The following is a 21,382-nucleotide window of genomic DNA, read 5'->3' as shown; positions in this document are numbered from 1 at the left end:
TAACTTTCAGTACACATTCAACATTTTTTTTACATCAGAAACTGTTTTTATATACACATTTTACATTTTAAATGCACAATTAATATTTTTTGAAACCTTATATTTTTTTTAAGTCTGCATTTTTCCGTGCATATTTTATATTTTTGGTCTATATCTAATACATTTTCTAATATACATTAAACATTTTTCAAATACAAGTTTATTATTTTTTGAATACATGGCCAGTATGTTTTCTACACACATTTGTTAACATTTTACCAATGCTTGATTAATATCTTTTAAATACTCTCTCTATTCCTAAATATAAGAGGGAGTATTTTTTGTATCTTTTAAATACAAAAGAAATATACAATGTATATTTTTTGTATACATGTTTTGTAGACATGGTCAACATATATTCTACACATATTTGAAATGCATGATTAACATTTTTTAAACATTATGTAAGATATACTAGCACAAATGCCTGTGGGTTGCAACAGGAGAAAAAATTAATGTGTAACCAAATTTGTGAGAACAGCTTCCGAACGGTGTTCGTTGGAGAAGCGACTCCTCATTTTAAAGAGAGAAAAGAGGGAGTATCTAAATCTAAATACATATAATGTGTTGGAAGTGCCCTTAGCCGAATCCGTATTTAATCTCTCTATGACTATCTTTCTTTTCATTAAAATTGAGGAGATTTCATCTCTCAGCTTTCCTTAGAATTCAGATTTAACTCTTGATTTTCATATTGTAATTATGCATGTCATAAATCGCATAGACCCTAATTATCCCAGTACCGGGGCATGTCATGAGCTCATGAATCCAGATAAATTTGCCCATAGCCGGTGCGGGGCATGTCATGAACTCATGAATCAAGATAATTTTGCCCACAGCCGGTGCACACAGATTTGATTGCTTTCTGCCTCCATGCCTCCTCATCTGGTTAATGATTCTCAAATCAGCTTGCTGATTAGGTACTACCAAGTTAGGACGTATATAAACTGACATGATTCGATGTAAGAAACCAAGGTGGGATTTTTGTTTTGTTTTAGACAACGAATTTAGCTTTTTTACTGCCTTCAATCCATCGCCAGGGCTGCTACTGCTTAAAAAAGGCATGGCTGTCTCCAATCACAATCGCCTGGGCTGCTACCGTTAGCTCAGGAAAAAAAAAAACTGTGCATGCTACCACTAGATGGGCTGCCCGGTCGCTGCCTCATTGCTTGCCGAGAGCAACTAGTTGACGAGCGCTCCTTCGGGAGACTCGCAACGATCATCGTCACTTGGCGCGTTCGCTCTCAGCCGTCCGTCATGTGTCGCACTCTGGACGCTTCCTCCGGATTTCATTTTTTTTTTATTTTTCCGCATGTGTTCTTGGCTTTTTAAATGATTTTTTTGAATTTTTTGACTGGGGACTTTTTGGTTTTTTACCGGTCTTTTTTAGCTTTTGGACAAAAAAATAGTTTTCAAAAAAAAAGAAAAAATGCGCGAAAAAATGCGTTCTTTTTTTCTTCTGCGATAGGCACGGTTTTCCTTCCGCGAGAGGCATGGTTGTGCTTTCACGAGAGGCATGGCCGTGCCTCTTAAAAGCGAAAAAAATGTGTTCTCTGTTCTTTTTTCCTTCTGCGAGAGGCACGGTTTTGCTTCCGTGAAAGGCACGGTTGTGATTTCGCGATAGGCACGGCCGTGCCTCTTGGAAAGCAAAAAGTTAGAAAATTTTCTCTTCCCCAAGAGGCACGGTTGTGATTTCGCGAGAGGCACGGCCATGTCTTTTTCGAAAAGGAAAAAACCATGCTCCTTATTCGGTTTTTTCGTCTAGTTTTTTTCGGAAAAAAAAAGTTCATCAAAACCTATCAACATGGGATCTAATTTTGAAGATATCTTACGCGAGGAATCCAACGGTGAAAATGTTCCAAAATTTAGACAAACGATTTAAGAGATAAAACATTTTAAATAAATGAAAGTACGAAAAAAAGGGAAACTCACAGGTTGCGACAAGTGGCGCACATGCAGCGCACCACTTGTCACAACCTGAAAAAGGGAAAACCAAAGCGGGAGATTAAACCAAACCAAGAATGTTACCTCCTTTTAATAGTAGGTATAGATATAGATTTTTGCAATATACTATTCCCTCCGTCCCATAATATAAGGGGGCTGACGACCAGTTAGTCGACTGAATTTGTGAATAGGTCAGTCCCTTTTTTAACCCCCATAGAATCGTGTGGTGTGGTGTGTCGTGCGCGCGCGCGCGAGCTAGCTCACTTCGGCTGGCCGTGGCGCGTGAGCTAGCTGGCCCAGCTGCATCCATGCGTGAGCTAGGTAGCTCCGCGTCGCGCGTGAGCTTGCTAGCTCCGACTTTGTCAGTGTGAGCTGGCTGGCCATGGTTAGTGGCATGATATTGCACTGCACAAAAGAAGAAACAAAATGTAAAAACACATAAAACAAACAATGACGAAAAATGCATATAGTTTTTGAAAAGGACGTAAACAGAAAGGTCTAGAACTAGCTCACAAAAGGAGAACAAGAACAGGAAAGATAAAAAGAAGTCACAGCCGGCGGAAAAACATGCTACAATGAATAAACACCTAGCCTTGGTATTACACTTTCAGAAGAAAAATCCTAAAACTAAAATAAAATCAAAATAATTAAATTTTCTAAGAAAGAATGAAACCCTTTAAGAAAAAGGAAATGAAAATGAAAAAAACTTTCAAAACTGGCACATAATTTGCATTGATATTACACTTTTTGAAATATGCAAAGAATAAGCATATAGTAGTGCATTTTTTGCATTCTACTATAATTTCCATAGAGTGTAACATAATTAATGTATTTCCTTTAAGAAGGAATACAACTAAAAAAAACTTGCGCATAACTTTGCACCGAAATTGCACTTTATCATATTATGCAAAAATAATCATATAATCATAAAATTTTGGCACATGTTATATAGTATTTGTTTGTATAAAATTGCACTCAGCCAAAAACCCACAAAAAACAATAGTAACCAATAAAGGAAATAAAATGGGAAAAATAAAAACCCGTAGAAATAGAAAACAGAAATAAAAACTGAAGCAAAAATACCCTTAAATAGAAAGAAAATGATATAAACAACTAAAACAAAATAAAAACGAAATTTTCACATAAATTGCTCTTTGTTATTATATGCAAGAATAAACACATAATAGTGAATTTTTTCGCAAAAACAAAATTATCTAAAGAAAGAATGAATTAGTGGCATTGGTATTTGATCCATGGTGTCTCTACTTCTCCAGATCAAAATAATGAATTAGTGGTATTGGTATTACCGTTTAAGAAGAAAGAAGAGTAAAAAATAATCAATAATGATAACATTTGCACACGGTTAGAATAGAAATTGCGCTTTTCTGTAATATGCAAAAATAAGCACAAACAGTGAAATTTTACAAAAATATTCCTAAGTAGGAATTTATTAGAGGTATTGGTATTACCCTTGAAGAATAAAAAAATGAAATAAAAACTTAAACTATTAAATAGTGAAGTTTTCTAAGAACAATGAATTAGTGTCATTGGTTTCCCATTAAAGAAGAAAGGAACTAAAAATAATAAGACAAATAATGAAATATTTTTGCAAACTATTTTCACAGAAGTTGCACATTTTTAGTGTACATATAATCATGGAATTTTGGCACATATTATATAGTATTTTTTGTATATAATTACACTTAGCCAAAAACCCACAAAAAACCAATAAAGGAAAGAAAATGGGGAAAAACCCCATAGAAACAGAAAACAGAAATAAATCAAAAAAATTCCACCAAATAGAAATACAACCAACTAACACAGAGAATCAGAAAAACAAAAGAAAAAGCATATAAAAGCAAAAAAGTATTAGAAAAATCAAGGGAGAGAGAGGAGGGCTGGATTGCACAGTTAATGGGTTACGGCCCAGAAAGAAATCGACTGACCCAAATAAGGGGTCAGTCCAAAAAAAAAGAAGCCCACACAACAGACAACACATGTCAGAAAAAGATGCAGCACGAATCTTACAGAAAAATCCAATGGCCACAAATTCGATTGACCCAAAAATGGAATTTCAGCTGACTGAAATATAGCTAAAGTGTAATATAAAAACGTTTTTGACACTACAAAAGTAAAAAAACAAAAACAAAAAAGGAAACCGAAAAACGTGAAAAAACCCTGAAGAAAAGCGAGGCTGTGGCCTCCAGCGCACCTGGGCCAGCCCATCGCTAACTGCCCTTGACGCGAGTCGATTTGGCGACCCTTCAGCGCGACCCCATACCCTGCCCGCCTCCTCGGCCTCCTCCTCTTTTACCGCCGCCGCCGCCGCCGCCGGTCCGTCGACCCCCGCACGGACGCAGGTAAGCCCTCTCCAATATCCTCTGCGCTTCCTCCCCTTTTCCACTCTCCTCCGGCGAGCTGCACCCTCTCGTGACCCGCTCCTCTCTCTTGTCTGCCGCAGGCAGCACTGCACCGGCCGACCTCCCCCGCTGCCGCTCAACCTCCTCTGCTCCCATTCGACTTCCCCTGCTGCAAGGTGATTGGCACCAGAAAATTCGCTAGACTATTTAGACACTGTAATATGTATGTATCTGCAGCGATTAATCATATATTCTGGCAAAGTGGCAATGATTTGCTACATTAGAGGCAGTGAGCAATATATAGACGGTGCCATGTGTGTATAGGTTAGTAAAATAATGATAAATCATCATGTTTTGGTGCTTGGGAGTACATGGTAATTTTTGTATGAACCGAAAATAGGGCCACTCAGCTTTGGGGCAAAAACAATCCATCGCCACTTCTGAAATCGATTTATCTATTCTGTTCATTATTATACTGCTAGTTCAGTTTTGTGTAATATATTCATAGCAGAGCCTGAACATTTGGTGTCATTGCCTTCCTTTGGTGCCGATGGGGAAGCTAAAGCCCGTTTCTCCGATGGCTACTCCTCGAGGTATGAAACCGTAGTCACTGTCTCTTGCCTGAAGCTTTGGGTTTGTGCCTTGCTCAGTTTCCCTCCCCTCATGTCGCTGTCGTGTGGTTTCAGGTCAGAAGAGGCGCCGTGACAAGCCCAAAAGGCCGGTGCTTGACGATGGTCTTCCTGACTCTTCAGGTTTGGTTTTCGTTACCGTGTGAATCATATTCACTGTCTCTCTTTGGCAAACAGTGGCAGTATATATAATAACAATAGAGTACGCGTTAATCGGTAGTGCTTCGGTTTCCTCACTTGTTTCATACTAAAACTATTATTTGGAATTGTATGCTGGTGGTTGGTGAAGTCTTGCGTTCTAGAGGAAAAATGAGTAAATGACAACTCAATTTCTGGGTTCAGTAGTTTAGTTTCTACTTAGAAGCTGGGGTACTGTGGTAGTACAGGCTAGAAAGTGGTACATACTAGAAAATGTCTTGGTATACTTTGAAACGAATTTATTTCTATGACAATGGCTAGTGCTGGAGCCATCCATTTAAGACTCAGTAAGTATGTAACTGTCTAACTTAGATATACATGATTGATGAACCTTCTCCAGGTTATTCGTAAAGTTTTGATGATCTTATTAGTGGATTTGAAGGGGTGTAGTTTCACGGTTGAATGTGTTTCTTTCTAATATGAATAGTACTACTCCACCTCTTCTTCTAATCCAATATCATCTCTATTCATTTTGAACCAAACTTTACTTTTTTGTGTTCTTGGACTTATGGTTTATTCTCTATTGTTTTTGTGCTCTTAGAGGTATGGTTTATTCGCTATTGGGCTGTACATTTCGCATCTATAGTAACATAAAGCGACAAGTAGCTCTTCATAGGTTTCACCAACCAAATATTTTATAGGGAGGTTACTGATGCTAGAGTGGTGTTATTTTGGCAGACATTATGACTGGCTCAATATTCTTTGCACAGTGATGTGCAATGTGTCAGTATGCCCTTTTCCATTTTTTGGCACTTAATTACTTAAGTATTGCATGCAGCTGGAATCATAGCAGCAAAGGCTGCTCGACGTGAGAAACCACCCAATGAGAGCCCTCAAGTCCTACATCAGAATGATGACGATGACTCAGATGATTGCAATGTTTCCAGTGAGGATGAGGCACATGATATGATAAGCAATAAAAGTGATGCTTTTGATGAAATGGAGTCGTCATGGTCGGTGCTATTAATGCAACAATATCCACATTTTTTTTTCTTCAGTGACTGGGACACATTATTGCTATTGTAAATGGACAATATTTATATTAGTTTATATGATATCGGTCATTCAGTTTTTGGTTATAGTGTATTATGCCACCATCTTTGTCCTACATGTCTAGGTTTAAGAATGCTCGTTTGATGTTGTCTCTACTGCATCATTTTATTTTCTTGCATTATATGTATGATATGTTCATATAACTCGTTCTAACACCGCCCCTTTTTGTATGTTCCAGTTCATTTCAGCGTCATGTCACTCACGTGCTAGCAAATGATGAAGTCAATGCATTAGTGAATCAGAAGAGTAAGTTTAAATGGGAGATGCCTGCAGAGGAGATTCCAAAATCCAAATGGGTTGGAACAGGTGAAAAAATTAAGGTACTTCATGGAATTATTTCATCATGATACGCTCTCATTAAATTATTTTGATTGATTATCTTGTTTCTCCTTGAAATGCGGGTCACTGAACTTGAGCCTTTGATAGCTTAGCTGTATATATTTTTGTAATTTGAAGACCAAATTTCATGTTCATCATGTGTTTAAATCATCTTATGACCTATATTCATGTTATAACACTTTTTGTGAGGGGTTACTATGGTGCATTTCTCTGTTCCACAGCCATGTGCAGTTACTTGCAATATGTTTGCAGTGGTAGGTGAAGTGTGCTTTTTCAAGGGGCAAGTCCTGCTGAAATATTTGTCCCTGCTCCTCTGTGTTTGTGTACTTGATCCATTACATTAGTTATCAAATTACTCTATTGCTTCATGCTGAGTTATCAACTTCATTAGTAGTGCAGGGATGTTTTTCTGAATAATAAATACTTCAGGCGGCTTTGTATTGAAAGCTGATTCTTAATGCTTTGTACTTTCAGGGACCTTCTGATGACCTTTTTGTTGATGTCAAAGGAAAATTGAAGGACCACTGGCAAAAAGTCCTCTCTGATGATTTGAATTATAGATCGAGGTTCTTCTCACTTTGTAAGTTTTCCCATTTGATTATCTTTTAGTTAGTGCCTTATTTCACAAATGGCATGGCTCAGTAGAACATTAAAGTTGCCCAGTTTAAAATTGGTGCCTACTTAAAGCGCATGCCATTCATTACCTTAAGATATATTAGTTAATCAATAGTGCTGCCTGAGAGGAATAAGAGAGCTAGTTTTCTATAATTCACGAAGATCCATATTTCTGATTAGTTCTTGTAGCACATCTCAACAACAGAAAAGTGGACATAATATTAGTTGGATCAGGACTTGCAACTGTAAATTTCGTGCGATGACACTTATTCTACGTGTTTGTGTGATAACTCTAAAACTGATCTCCAAAGTGAACTAGGAAGAATTTTTCTTTCCCGAAGAAGCCAGCAGGAGCTTCTCTGCCCATTCTGTTAGTAGGGGAAAGTAAAGATTTTAGGATACATTCTTCCATATGGAAGACTGCGTCCTTTAAGGCTCTCGACTGATCCAGATGTGGGCTTTCATTTATTCCGCTCGACCTGAAGGATTGAAACTATTTTGTTCACAAACAAGCTGAACATGTTTTGGGTGGGTGTTTTTGTTCGGTAGTTGGGTGGATGGGTGGGGTCTTCTGTTTCCCCCCTCTGCAGAACCAGTTAATACCGTCCATAACTTGTGAAAACAGTAAATGCCCCTGAGAATTGGTGATGTTTATTAATCCTACTTTGTCAGGTGCCCGGCTTGGTGAATTTGGCGTATAGGAACATAAAGTACCTTTTGTGGTTCCCTTATTCTAAAGATTATGCTGTGCACGTCTTTTCTTGATCCGCATTCTCGCTATTTTTGAGAAAAGAATTATTACCAATATGGTTTTAGGCTTTTAATACATACCAAGTTACCAACTCCGTTTATACACTTAGTTTCTCGTATAATTAAGCATATCTAAGACAAATTGTGGCGTAACATGTCATGCTTCCTCCCTAAAATGGTGTAGTGCGCTCTCTCTATCACTTTTTTTAAGTGTATTTCTAATCCTAATCATCTATTACAGGTAATAGCTATCGTGACATAATGCATTGTAATAAGAAGCCATTTTATCTTAAGGGTAGTAAGGTGGATTCCAGTACTATGGACGCATATCTTATGCATGCTGTAAGTTTCACAATCCCTATTTGGTAGCATTATTACTGTACCTGTTTTGATGCTGACTAATGTGCAATATTGTCACAATGGCAGTTGAGCCATGTCCATAGGACAAGAGATGTTGTCATTAAGAATGATGCAAAGCTTAGGAATGATGCTAACACAGATGTTATGGAGGACGACTCGTACCGCGATCAGGGTTTTACTCGTCCAAAGGTATGTCATATAGTCGTGACACATTTGAGAAAATGGTATATTATTTGGCATGATGTACTGCATAGATGTGTGCTGGGCTACAGTTGCTTGACAATTAACTGCACTATTTTACCAAGTAAATGCTATGTCTCTTTTTGTTAAGAGTAAATGTTGTTGTACCTCCATTTATACACAACTTGTAATTTTGTTGTATCTTGATCTGTTGAACTAATCACTATTTTCTTTTGTATTATATCATGACCTTAGGTTCTTTTCTTGTTACCTCTCAAAAGCATTGCCCGACGCATTGTGAAGAGATTAATCCAATTATCTCCGCTGACACAAAAGGTAATATCTGACCTTTGCAGCTACTCTTACAGATAGCATCTGAATATCAATTTCTCTGAAATACGCTGCCAAATTATACCATGAATTCCATTTGGATCTGCAAATCATTTGCATATATAATTTATGGTTGCTGGTTCAGTTATTATTTTGCTCTGGTGCTAATAAATAGAGAATTCTTACTTTTATTTATAGGATAATTCTATGGGACAATTCAAGAAAGAGTTTGGCGAATCAGATGATGAACTGGAGGAGCCAAATAGTTCAAAACCAACAGACTTTAACCTTCTGTTTGCTGGGGATGTTGAAGATCACTTTCTTTTTGGAATAAAATTTACAAAGTAAGTGTACTGTTAATTTTTCCTTGTAATAATTTTCTAGTTGTGAGGACTAGTACGTCTACTATGTACTCTCCACAGTTCTTTGTCAACAGCTCAATTTTTTTCTTCAGTTTTCATTGCCAATCACAGGCTTCTGAAGTGAACATGAGTATGTTAAAGGAATAGGCAAATCTTCAGCAGAAGCAGAAGCAATTACAAAAATTACAATTATAACTCATATTCACTAGTTTGTTGAGACTTCATCTTGTAAAATGTTTCAGTATCTTATGTGTTTTGTGAACCTTTTGGTTACTCTTTTATTATCTGCACTGTGAGATCTCATGCTTTTAGCAAACTATATGTCCTTAAATTCGTTATTCCTTTCACATTGATATTTTTATATTTACATAGGATTCTATATTTATATAAGATTTCTTAAAAAGTTAATGTTTTAACTAATGCTTCTGCAGGAAATCTGTTAAGTTATACAGCAATTTCTACGCTTCTGATATCATAGTTGCATCTCCTTTAGCGCTTAAACTTGTAAGTACTCTTTAACAAAGGTTTCTTAATACACTTAATTACTCATGATTACTCATGCGCCCAGCAGCTGTATATTTTTATTGTTCTGGGGACACCTCATAGGCAACTGACCTTATTATACCTGCCTGTTATCAGAAAATTGATGGAGGTGAAGTTACCAAGAAAAAGGGACGTCCCAAGGAAAACGATTCTGATTTCCTGTCATCAATTGAAGTTAGTTCCACTCGAATCCATATACTATTTTCTATTTACTACTATCTCCAGTCCTATATATTAGTTCATTTTTTATAACCATTAGTGTGTAAATAATCTATTTCAGTCTGTAAACATTGATTGAATGAATTTCTTGAAAGTTCAAGTATTCCGTCATCATTTTGAAGGGGGTATAAGTTTCAAATTAAATTTTCCTAGCTGCATGTTCAGTGGACAAACATTTCAATAAACTACACGTCAATTCCTGTTAATTGCTCCAGAATGCTATGCTTGGGATGTGTCCAAATGGTAATTAACAGAGCTCTGGCTATTGCAACGCTTGTTCAGAGTACCCGTAGCTCAACAATTTTTAATTTAAACCTTGTATTTCATTGAATTATTAACTTCTAGTTCTTTGATTTGGGTATTTTTTAAAACTTGTAGTTCTTTGACTCATGAATATTTTAAAACTTGTGGCACTCTGACCATGTGCCAAAAAACTTAGTATGAGAAAAGTTATTTGTACTTGGTACATTGGTCTCAGAAGTATTTCACAATACTTCAGAGTTGCTAATGTATTGTAATAAGAAACCCTGTGTTTCAATTTGTATAGTTGAAGCCATGACAAGTCAACATAGACTTCCATAAAGGAACAGTAACTGTGCACATTCAGTTTTTTTCTCTGTACAAGCTCTAAATTATCGATACATTTGTTCTGTGCAGATAGTGGTTGTTGATTACGCAGATGTGATATCTATGCAGGTTAAACTCCAACTCAAATAATTTGCTGTACTTATTTTCTGATGCCTGCTGGTAAAAATAACTGTGTTATTTACAAATGTAGAATTGGTCACATCTTCATGCTGTTCTTGAACAACTAAATCATTTGCCATCAAAAGAGCATGTAACCAATGTGATGCGGATCAGGCCATGGTAATTCTTTTTTCATGGATATCTATTCCTGTATGGCATCTTCTATTACCGTACTTCTATCTATAAGAGTATAAGACGCCAACTCACTGTATTGTGAACTGCAAAAAGACTTGGAATTTATTCCTGATTTGACATTTGTGAGGTCAGTTTCATGCTTGTTACATTTTCTTTATTTGGCTAAGGTACCTGGATGAGCAAGCACGGTACTATCGGCAAACAATAATCTTAAGTTCACATCTTACGCCAGGTATGGAATTTCACTTGGAACTCTGGCCATCATTGGATTCCAATTTTTTGTAGGCTTCAGCTTCTATCATTCAGTTGAATTTTCAGTATCAACTAAAATTAAACTAGTTATGCTTTTAACCATGATCTGCATTTATTTCCTAAACATTATTATTATTTTTGCGAGTGGTGTATGTGTCCCCTGGTGTTATGCATGGTTCTTTGGTATTCAAAATTGCTTGCACTAGTTGTGCATGTGTAAAGTGACACTTGCTTCTATTCTTAATTGTGCTACATAGAGTGGACCTTTTGTTTATTTGCATCATCATCTACTTGTTTACTTATAAACCCATTTATGTTCTAACTTTTTGCTTGCTGAGCAGAGATGAATGCTTTGTTCAACGGATTATGTCTAAATTACGAGGGGAAGGTATATAGTATGCTGGAAGTCACTAGGCTATTTGCCGTGTTGGACTCATGTTTCTAACATGCCGGAACTCAACCTTTTCAGATTAAGCTGGCGACTGAGTTTACAGGTGTTCTTCCCAAAGTACAGCTTGAAATACGGCAGGTCAGTTAATTCATTGTCTCTCCAGAGTCCAGACTCCCATCGCATCATTGCAAATTTACTGTCCAGATATGTCCAGTGCATCTGAACGAAATTTGATGCCAAGAATCAGGGTTTTTGCTGAGTTTTCTAATAAATTTTGGATGGGCTCGCTCAATAGACACATCTTAGTGCTAAAACAGTTTTATGAAATTACAAATGTTTTTCACTGTCCAATCACTATACAGGTGTATGAACGATTTGATGCATCTTCTATTGGTGAACTTGATGATGCCCGCTTTGAATATTTCTGCACAAAGGTGAGTCCATCTGTCCTTGTAATGCATTTTTGACAAATGCATTATGGAATTTAGCACATTCAGCTCATTTTCACAACTATCACTTGTCTTTTTACAGTACTTAATTCATGTGTAAACTACTGTATGCAAACAATTAGTAAGGGGAAGCAACCTAAATCCTTATCTGGATGTGGTGCCCCCTCCAAATCAGCCTGTGCCTTCTCTGCTGTGTCCACAGCCATGGGTCCTTGTTGCCAGTGGCTGTATGTCATGCCCCACATGACATCTCTCCCCTCCTTGTCAAGCAGCTCATCCTCGAGCTGAAACTGAGGGTAGTGTAGGACAAACTCATGAAGGTGCTCCCAAATAGCATCGTTAGAAGCTGTGCCCTCCCAGTGGACAAGGACATGACTGATTCCGTGATGTATGAGGGCATGGAACACTCTGGGCGGGGGCAGGCATCGTGTTAGTGCGCTGACGGGAAGAGTGAGCTGGAGCTCATGGTGCCACCTGTCATGGTGCTTCCTGGTATGCTGCTGAGCCTGCAGCAACCGTGCGCGGACCTCTTGGAGAAACTCATTCTCATTGAAGTCGTGTAATGCAGTATGGACGGAAGCCACCTTGGTGTCATTCTGCGTGTAATCCACTCCATCAAGGCCATTGACCGACCTCAACAGAAGTTGTGTGCAGGCATCCCGCTTTGGACGCTTAGGTTAGGTGACAAGGTGTCCTGCCAGCGCCTTGCAATTTTGCCCGTCTTAGGCGCTTAGGCGCCAGGGCGGTGTGTGCTCGCCTTACTGCCTTAAGAAATAACAAGTTTAAACCTAATCATCCAAATCAAGTAAGGGGCAGCCCCAGTGCTTCATCCAAATCAAGTGCTCCAGCAATATTGTAAACTTATACATGGGGATTCCATGTTGTGACAATTTTATGAAAAATGGTTTAGCTACACCAAAAGTTAGCACAAGCTGGGACATGTAGTTGTAGACAGAAGTGCTGATCCCACATGATATCATGGCTCAGAACTAATCGCATTCAGTGTCAGGCGCCGTGTAAAATTATGAGGCCGTATACAGTTTTATTTGGCCACTTCTTATGGTCTTGACTCTTAATTATTGGAACAGCTCTAACATTTTTTTCGTTTCTATATATGTATATCGTATTATTGACTATTTTATGATGTAATGATACAGGTGTACCCAAAGATTCAGGAGTCAGATGAGGTATTGTTTCTTCTATATAGTCGTAATATCTGCAATGCTGTCATGTTCACTTAAATTTGGTATTTCTCGACATGCAATGCTGTCATGTTCACTTAAATTTGGTATTTCTCGATGTTGGTAGGAGGATTAGCTTTAAATGTCAACCTGTAGGAGTTAGGTCCTGATAGTTAATTAAAACGTTAGGGGGTTTAAGAATTCAAGAAACTATGTCTGCATCTGACAGCACATAGCATTTTGGAGGGATAGAACCAAACATACCATTGTGTAGCAGTGGGATGTACATACTTAATGTTATTATCGCCCAGGAAAGTTTTACAACAGTATTTGTCGGAGGTGTAGCAGAATGTTGTGCATTTTGCAGTAAATCTTGCCGGTGGATGTGCCATACTTGTCTGGAAATGACACCATGCTGGAAGAAAATTTTATGTTAGTAGATTGGAAATATCATGTGCAATATTTCTCTAATTGTTTGTTGCAAATATGCAGGGCGGAGTGCTGCTATTCGCCAGTTCCTATTTTGAATACATTAGGCTGAGCAGTTTTTTAAAATCTCAGGATGCGTCTTTCTGTAGAATTGGGGAGTAAGTGGACCTTCCTCATTCTTGTAAGCTTATTTTGTTTGCTCAACTACTAAAAGGGGTCTGCTCTCAGTCTTCATTTTTATTGAGAATATGTTTTTTTCTGTCTTGTGTATATTAACTGTCTATATGCGCTCTTATATTAGGGCGACGTCACAGCAGGATATATCTCGTGCAAGGCTCTGGTTCTTTGAGGGCCAGAAGAAGATCTTGCTTTATAGTGAGAGGTCTCACTTCTTCCACAGATACAAGGTCATATATAGCATCTAAAAGGCCCTCCCTTGAGTACTTGTTATGATGTGCTCTTCTGTCGTTCATGAGCACACACTTTAGTGTTTATTAGTGCATGCTTAAAAATCTGGTTTTAACTTTTAAATATGCAGATCAGGGGAGGACATCATTTGGTCATCTACTCATTGCCAGGGAGAAAGGATTTCTATCCAGAGGTATGTACTCCCTCCGTTCCAAAATAGATGACTCAACTTTGAACTACCTTTAGTACAAAGTTGGGTCATCTATTTTAGAACGGAGGGAGTATATTGTGACTAGACTGCGACTGTATAGCACCACATACTAGCATGTCTGAAGCTGCGCTATGGAAGCCTAAACGATTTATCTATCTTGACCCTGGGCTTTTCCTTTTTGTTTCAGCTTGTGAATATGCTCGGCGAATCAGCAAATCCCAGGTGCAATGTGCTTTTTTCTCGTCTGGACCTCCTCAAGGTGAGACGACCGTTTCATGTAAAAGTTTGGTTCCATGTTCGTAGCGCATCAAAGTTAGCAATCTGCACTGCGTTGTAAAAAGCATGTCGGAGCCTGATAGTCGATAGCCGGTTCATATATACGTTGGATTTCTTCTGTTAAAATTCAGTTTGATTGCATTCGAGCGCCTAGCAAACAAGTTAACACGCGCCGACATTCTCTGTTGCAGCTGGAGCGGATCGTCGGAACGTCGTCTGCACGGAGGCTGATTTCTTCCGACAAGGATATGTTTGTCTTCTGCTGACCGTGCGCGTGAGCGCATGACAGCCTAGCCGACTAGAATATTTGAACATGAGCTGAAAATCCCCTGTTGACTAGTCTAGCTGAAAGTTTTTGTGCCTGATGTTGTAGTAAGTAGTGGATTATACCTTGTGGAGGGTTAATGCTTCCAAATTTTGTTTCTCATCAATCTTGAGCAAATCTTGAGCTTTGTGGCAGCCAAACTTTTCTTTATTTCAGTACATGGAAATTTTATTTTATGGGCAATATAATGAAACTAATTTAGGCCTTTTCTTTGATCTGAAACTAATTTAGTGATAACCAAGCCAGCCACAGCCCAAGCCTTCCGATCCAAGCCACCTTTTCCACGATACATTTTACAGGCCGGCCATAGAATTTTGTTTTTTGAACCTGGAAATAGCGTTTTCTATTACTCAACTTGAAGTTGCTGTCTGTCTAAACAAAAATATACAACATCAATTATATGTCCGTGAATATATATTTCATGACAAATGTAATGAGGCTGTGATGGATGCCTACGTACCATGCATATGTGGCGTTTCAGCATGCGAGTAAAATTTTGTTGAAATTCGTAGCTGATGAAGATTTGATGGAATTAATATATTGACGCTAATTTCCAGCATGAGTTGTTTGGATTGCGTGGAATTAACGATTTGCGTGAAGCTTATTATTTCTGCAAATTCTGCAGAATGTTCCAATTAAGTTCAATATGGGACTGGGGAGTACAAATTATGGACAAATATTAGCAATAAATAAATAAAATATGGACATAGATTTTCCAAAAGATTGATGCCCGCTAACCGTGCCGTGATTATTGGTAGTAATATCCAACCGATTCGTGCCCGCACTGATTGCGCAACAAGCAAATAAACCTAGCGCGCACCAACTCTTTCGCTTTCCTCCACACGTACGCCACCCAGATGGCCGCCGCCGGCGACGAACCGGCCGAAGCGAAGCGCGCGCGTGCGGCGACGACGGGCAGGCTGCGGTGCTGGTCGTCCGCGTTCCCAGATGACATCCTCGCCGTCGTGTACGGCATGGTCGCCTCCGCGCGCGGCCGCGTGCGCTTCGCCGCAGTCTGCCGATCGTGGCGCGCTGTGGCGCGTGCGGAGGTGCCCCCTCCCGCGCTGCCATGGCTGCTCCTCGAGTCCTCCGACTGCAGCGATACTAAGTACCTGCACTGCCCCGAGGACGGCGCCGACGCCATCGTCTGGATCCAGCTCCCGAGCTGCGAGCGGCTCGTCGGCTGCCACGACGGTGGCTGGGTCGTCTCGTCCCCGCCACTGAGAATTACGAACCTCTTCTCCGGCGCCGAGGTGGCGCTCCCCGAGAACCAGCGGGGGATCTTCTGCTACGACAAACTCGTATTCTCCAAGCCGCCCACCTCAGATGGATGTACCCTCGCCACCATAACCGAGTACCGTGGCATCGCGCTCTGCAGAGTTGGCTATCCGGACAGCGTGTGGACGAGACAAAAACATAGGCACAGCAGGAGACTGGAGGACATCACCTTTTGCAACGGCGAGCTCTACGGCCTCACAAAGTTCCAAGGTGATGTCTACAAGTTCGAGATAGGCGTGAATGAGGACGGAGAACCCGTGGTCACTGCTGCGAACCTACTCAACTGCCCCTTGTGGGAGGAATACGTGTCGGAGTCGGAGAAGTCCTACATCTTTGATCTGCACGGCAAGATTGCGGTGGCGATAAGCGCCCGCTGCTCACGAAACCCCGAAGGTTTCTTCAAGGTCTTTGAGCTCGTCGACATCCATGGCGATGGACCAGCAACGTCTTGCAAGCACAAGTGGGTGGAGGTGACGAGCTTGGACGACCATGCCTTGTTCTTGGGCCGAACCTTCTCTAAGGCGGTGCGCGTGCCGGATGGCAAGGTTGGCCATCTGGAGAGAAACCACATCTATTACTCTCGTTGCTTGAGTAAAAATGATGTCGTCCCCCATGGTGCCATATTATTCTTTACACTCCCAACCGACTTTGGCGACAGGAAGTATTACAGGGTAGAGGACTGGAAGAACAAGGACACCAGCGATGATGTGAAGAGGATCAAATCGACAGGGTACTTCGTCGATAGCAATCATTACGATAGCATGTGGATTCTTCCTCCAGATATGTAGCTATGCATGCTAGACGCAATGGAATCCGTGAATTAAGCTACCTTCAAGAGATGACATTAGTTACTCCATTCGATCCAAAATGCAAGTTGACATGCGCACATTGTCTTCGAACAGGCTTGGAAAAATATATATTAGAAAGAAAATATGTTTCATGATAGTTCGATAAAATTAATGACGAGGAAACTGATATATGGAGCAGATAAATACTCCCTCTGTTTCAAATTACTCGTCGCAGAAATGAATGTATCTAGAACTAAAATATATCTAGATACATCCATATCTGTGACAAGTAATTCGGAACGGAGGGAGTAGATGAGAGTGGAGTCACTACCCTGTTGATGCTTTGGTTCTTAGCTTGGCACGCTGTGCCTATCTATCACCTGCATGTACTATGAGGCTATGAGTTCATGACAAACATCGTTTGATGACAAAAGAATATATTTCTGAACGGCCGGTATGCACTTCTCTTTACGGTTGGTAGTTGGCTTCTACTATTAGCTGCCAACTATTGGATGAAAATCAACTATATACGTTTTCTAAAGTGGCAAGGATATCTTGGAACAGAATCAACAGTTTCAGAACATTGCGTACAGTATTGCAGAGAATTGTGCTATTGGCAGCACAAGTGACAGCCTTTTATGCCAAAGTGTGTTTTCTGAGAGCATCTCCAATAGAAGATGTATATTTACAGATATAAAAATAGGTAAAATGCTTTTTACATCATCAAAAAAGTCTGAACTCCAACCGATGATGTATATTTGGTGATGTAAAACTAGTGCTCCAACAAATGATGTATTTGAAGATGTAAAACTAGTTCTTCAGCGGCATGACGACGGCTTGGCTGCCGCTGAGAGTTGAGTCGAGACGGGTGCCGGCAGCCGAGCATGGATACATGCGCTGGCGGGGGAGCTCAAATTGGGTGGCCGAGCTTCAAATCGAAACGAGGAGCGGGACGGGGCGGGGTGGCAGCAGAGCTCGAAACACGCCGGCGGCCGAGCCTCAAATGCGGCGGGGAGGGCCGACGGAGCTCGATTCGGGTGGAGGCCAAGCTTCAACTGAGGCGGGGCGGGGCGACGACACGGGGGTGATGGGGCAGTAGAAAAGCGGGGCAGATGCGGTGGAACCTCATCCTTCCGCTGGTGCTGGATGTGAAGCACAACGACAGCTGGATGTGGAGCGCGCCGAGCTCCATCTCCTCAACAGTGAACTCGAACCGGCACACCTCGAGGATCCTCGGCGGCGCCGCCATGGGAGAACGAGCACGGGAGCGGCAGCGGCGACTGAGGGGTAGGATGAGGCAGCCATGGCGGCCCGGTGGCGGGGGCGAGGTGCCGAAGGTGGCCGGGGCAGCGGGGAGGCGCGGGATCTAGCATGAATCGGACATCGACGACGGCGGCGGAAAAGGGATCATCAATTGAGAACTTTCTTGGTGGCGGTCGGGTTGTCGTGCGGCTGGCCGTTTTGCATCTGGCATCACTGGCGGTTGGTAATGTAAATTGGCATCACTTAGAGCAGGTGATGTAAAAATTTATACTGTTAGACTATTACTTGGCTAGATCCTAGATCTTCTCAACCGTGCTGGTATGCTAGATTGTCATCCTTCCCATACTCCTGTCGATACTACACTACTAGGGAAAAGCTTAGGCCCTGTTTGGTTCATAAGTCCTAGTACTTTTTTTAGTCCCAACTTATAAGTCCCAAGTCCCTAAAAAGTCCCTACCTGTTTGGTTCCTAGGACTTATAAGTCCCTATAAGACCATATTACAACTATAAGTCCCTATAAGTCCCTCCTTGAGAGTCTTATTTCATAAGTCCCAAATGCCCACTTTAAGTCCCTATAAGTCCCTTCTATTTGGTTTAGATGGGACTTATAGGGACTTTTTTAAGTCCCTAAACCAATAAGTCACTGAAAACAAACACTCTCTTATAGGCAGACACTTACAAGTAGCGAGGGTTTATAACCCTCGCTAATTCTACTTACTAGTAGCGCGGGTTTTTACCCCTCGCTACTACTAAGTTGATACTAGTAGCGCGGGTTTTTAACCCGCGCTACTACTAAGCGGTCTCTACCGTGCCCTCCCCGGACATGCCATAGTAGTAGCGAGGGTTACAAACCTGCGCTACTACTAAGTTGATAGTAGTAGCACGGTTTTATACCCCTCGCTACTACTAAGTACGAGGTAGGTGGAATCCTCGGCCGAATCCCTCCTCTCTCCCTCACTTTCCCCCTCTCTCACTTTCCTCCTCTCTCCCTCGTACTCCAGCGGTGGCCGCCGTTGGCACACTCTGCTTTCTCCCCCCTCCCTCTCCGAGATCCCTCCGATGGGCGGTCGCCTGAGCTCCTCGCCGCCGCCAAGATGCGGAAGCGCGACCTCGTCATCGTCCTCCTCCCGCCTTCACCGTCTTCTTCTCACTCCAGGTCAGCCCTCCTCCTCCTCCTCCTCCTCCCCCCCTCTTCGATTCGATCCGGAACCCTAGCTGACCCACCCCCTCCTCCTCCGGCAGCACAAGGGCGACTTATCGTTCCAGGAGGCATGGTACCACCTGTCGTACGACGGGTTCCCGATCAAGCACGTCGTGGACCGTCTCCCGCCGCTGACCTCAATGGCGACGGCTGCCGCAAGGTGCTGCTCCCCACGCATGATGCCAAGATCCAGGTCCTCCAGCTCCCGGCCCACACCGGGCTGGCCTCCGCGGCCGACCTTGACGGCTTCCACGAGGCGGGCGTCATGGCCGAGATCTCCTTGCACGATTGACAACACGCACGGGGTCAAGATTTTTTTTTTGGTTTTTCAAATTAATAGTAGTAGCGCGGGTCACAGACACGCGCTACGGATAGTTAGTAGTAGCGCGTGTCGAACTCGCGCTACTACTAACACACGTACTAGTAGCGCGGGATGCACCGCGCTACTACTACTAGTTAGCTGTAGCGCCGTAGTAGCAGAGCAGGCACCTGCGCTACTACTAGGCTTTTCCTAGTAGTGCTAGTTTCAAACTTTCTGCCAATGGTGATTCTTTCAATGATCCTACTCTTTATTGTAGTATTGCCGGTGCCCTTCAGTATCTTACCATTACTCATCCTGAAATTTCTTTTGCTATCCAACAAGCTTGTCTCTATATGCATGATCCTCGCATACCTCACTATAATCATATCAAGCGCATCCTTAGGTATCTCAAAGGTACTCTCGACCATGGTCTCCACATAAACAATTCTTCCCCTACCTCTCTCACCGCGTATTCTGATGCAGACTGGGCTGGTTGTCCCGACACTCGACGATCTACATCCGGTTTCTGTGTTTTTCTTGGTGACAATTTGATTTCTTGGTCCTCGAAAAGGCAGGTAACCGTCTCCCGCTCGTCTGCTGAAGCTGAATATCGTGCGGTTGCACATGCTATGGCTGATACGGTCCGGCTTCGTCAGTTGCTCTTGGAGTTGCATCGACTATTGGAAATATGCCCTAGAGGCAATAATAAAAGTATTATTATATTTCATTGTTCATGATAATTGTCTTTTATTCATGCTATAACTGTATTATCTGGAAATCGTAATACACGTGTGAATATATAGACCACAATATGTCCCTAGTGAGCCTCTAGTTGACTAGCTCGTTGTGATCAATAGATAGTCATGGTTTCCTGGCTATGGACATTGGATGTCGTTGATAACGGGATCACATCATTAGGAGAATGATGTGATGGACAAGACCCAATCCTAAGCATAGCACAAAGATCGTGTAGTTCGTTTGCTAGAGCTTTGCCAATGTCAAGTATCTCTTCCTTCGACCATGAGATCGTGTAACTCCTGGATATCGTAGGAGTGCTTTGGGTGTATCAAACGTCACAACGTAACTGGGTGACTATAAAGGTGCACTACAGGTACCTCCGAAAGTGTCTATTGGGTTGACACGGATCGAGACTGGGATTTATCACTCCGTATGACGGAGAGGTATCTCTGGGCCCACTCGGTAATGCATCATCATAATGAGCTCAAGGTGACCAAGGTGTTGGCCACGGGATCATGCATTACGGTACGAGTAAAGTGACTTGCCGGTAACGAGACTGAACAAGGTATTGGGATACCGACAATCGAGTCTCGGGCAAGTAACGTACCGATTGACAAAGGGAATTGCATACAGGGTTTAATCGAATCCTCGACATCGTGGTTCAACCGATGAAATCATCGAGGAGAATGTGGGAGCCAACATGGGTATCCAGATCCCGCTGTTGGTTATTGACCGGAGAGTGGTCTCGGTCATGTCTGCATGTCTCCCGAACCCATAGGGTCTTCACACTTAAGGTTCGGTGACGCTAGGGTTATTAGGAAGACTAGTATGTGACTACCGAATGTTGTTCGGAGTCCCGGATGAGATCCCAGACGTCACGAGGAGTTCCGGGATGGTCCGGAGGTGAAGTATTATATATGGGAAGTTGTCATACGGACACCGGAAAGTTTCGGGGGTCTATCGGTAATGTACCGGGACCACCGGAGGGGTTCCGGGGGTCCATCGGGAGGGGCCACCCCTCCCGGAGGGCCACATGGGCCGCAAAGGGGAGGGAGCCAGCCCCTGGAGGGCTGGGCGCGCCCCCCACCTTG

The 21,382-nt window shown here is 41.8% G+C and overlaps 1 protein-coding gene across 3 annotated transcripts; it reads left to right on the top strand.

Moving 5' to 3' along the window:
- The first annotated feature begins 4,207 nt into the window (after window positions 1-4,207).
- On the top strand, window positions 4,208-14,937 carry LOC123114190 (U3 small nucleolar RNA-associated protein 25). 3 transcript variants are annotated; one of them, XM_044535572.1, is made up of 25 exons: window positions 4,208-4,340; window positions 4,442-4,516; window positions 4,852-4,933; window positions 5,027-5,092; window positions 5,946-6,120; window positions 6,399-6,540; window positions 7,034-7,139; window positions 8,166-8,266; window positions 8,351-8,473; window positions 8,720-8,800; window positions 8,993-9,138; window positions 9,588-9,660; window positions 9,796-9,873; window positions 10,576-10,614; window positions 10,697-10,785; window positions 10,968-11,032; window positions 11,394-11,440; window positions 11,522-11,581; window positions 11,806-11,877; window positions 13,050-13,079; window positions 13,566-13,660; window positions 13,804-13,909; window positions 14,041-14,103; window positions 14,309-14,380; window positions 14,589-14,937. In XM_044535572.1, the coding sequence occupies exons 3-25, from the start codon at window positions 4,891-4,893 to the stop codon at window positions 14,661-14,663; spliced, it is 1,947 nt and encodes a 648-aa protein (XP_044391507.1). In that variant the 5' UTR covers window positions 4,208-4,340; window positions 4,442-4,516; window positions 4,852-4,890; the 3' UTR covers window positions 14,664-14,937. The 3 variants fall into 3 exon arrangements, with proteins under 3 accessions (XP_044391507.1, XP_044391508.1, XP_044391509.1); XM_044535573.1 differs by having other exon boundaries at window positions 4,849-4,933; XM_044535574.1 differs by lacking the exon at window positions 4,442-4,516 and having other exon boundaries at window positions 4,209-4,340.
- The last annotated feature ends 6,445 nt before the right edge of the window (window positions 14,938-21,382 follow it).

This window comes from Triticum aestivum, chromosome 5B, assembly GCF_018294505.1.
Source record: "Triticum aestivum cultivar Chinese Spring chromosome 5B, IWGSC CS RefSeq v2.1, whole genome shotgun sequence".
Taxonomy (NCBI): Eukaryota; Viridiplantae; Streptophyta; class Magnoliopsida; order Poales; family Poaceae; genus Triticum; species Triticum aestivum.
Note: the sequence above shows the minus strand (reverse complement) of the source record. Positions and strands in the feature narration are given on the sequence as shown.

Coding starts and splice junctions, on each gene's coding strand:
- LOC123114190 (XM_044535572.1), top strand. CDS start 4,891: ATGGGGAAGCTAAAGCCCGTTTCTCCGATGGCTACTCCTCGAG. Junction 11,441..11,521: donor GTCTAAATTACGAGGGGAAG/GTATATAGTATG, acceptor CAACCTTTTCAG/ATTAAGCTGGCGACTGAGTT. Junction 11,582..11,805: donor TACAGCTTGAAATACGGCAG/GTCAGTTAATTC, acceptor ATCACTATACAG/GTGTATGAACGATTTGATGC.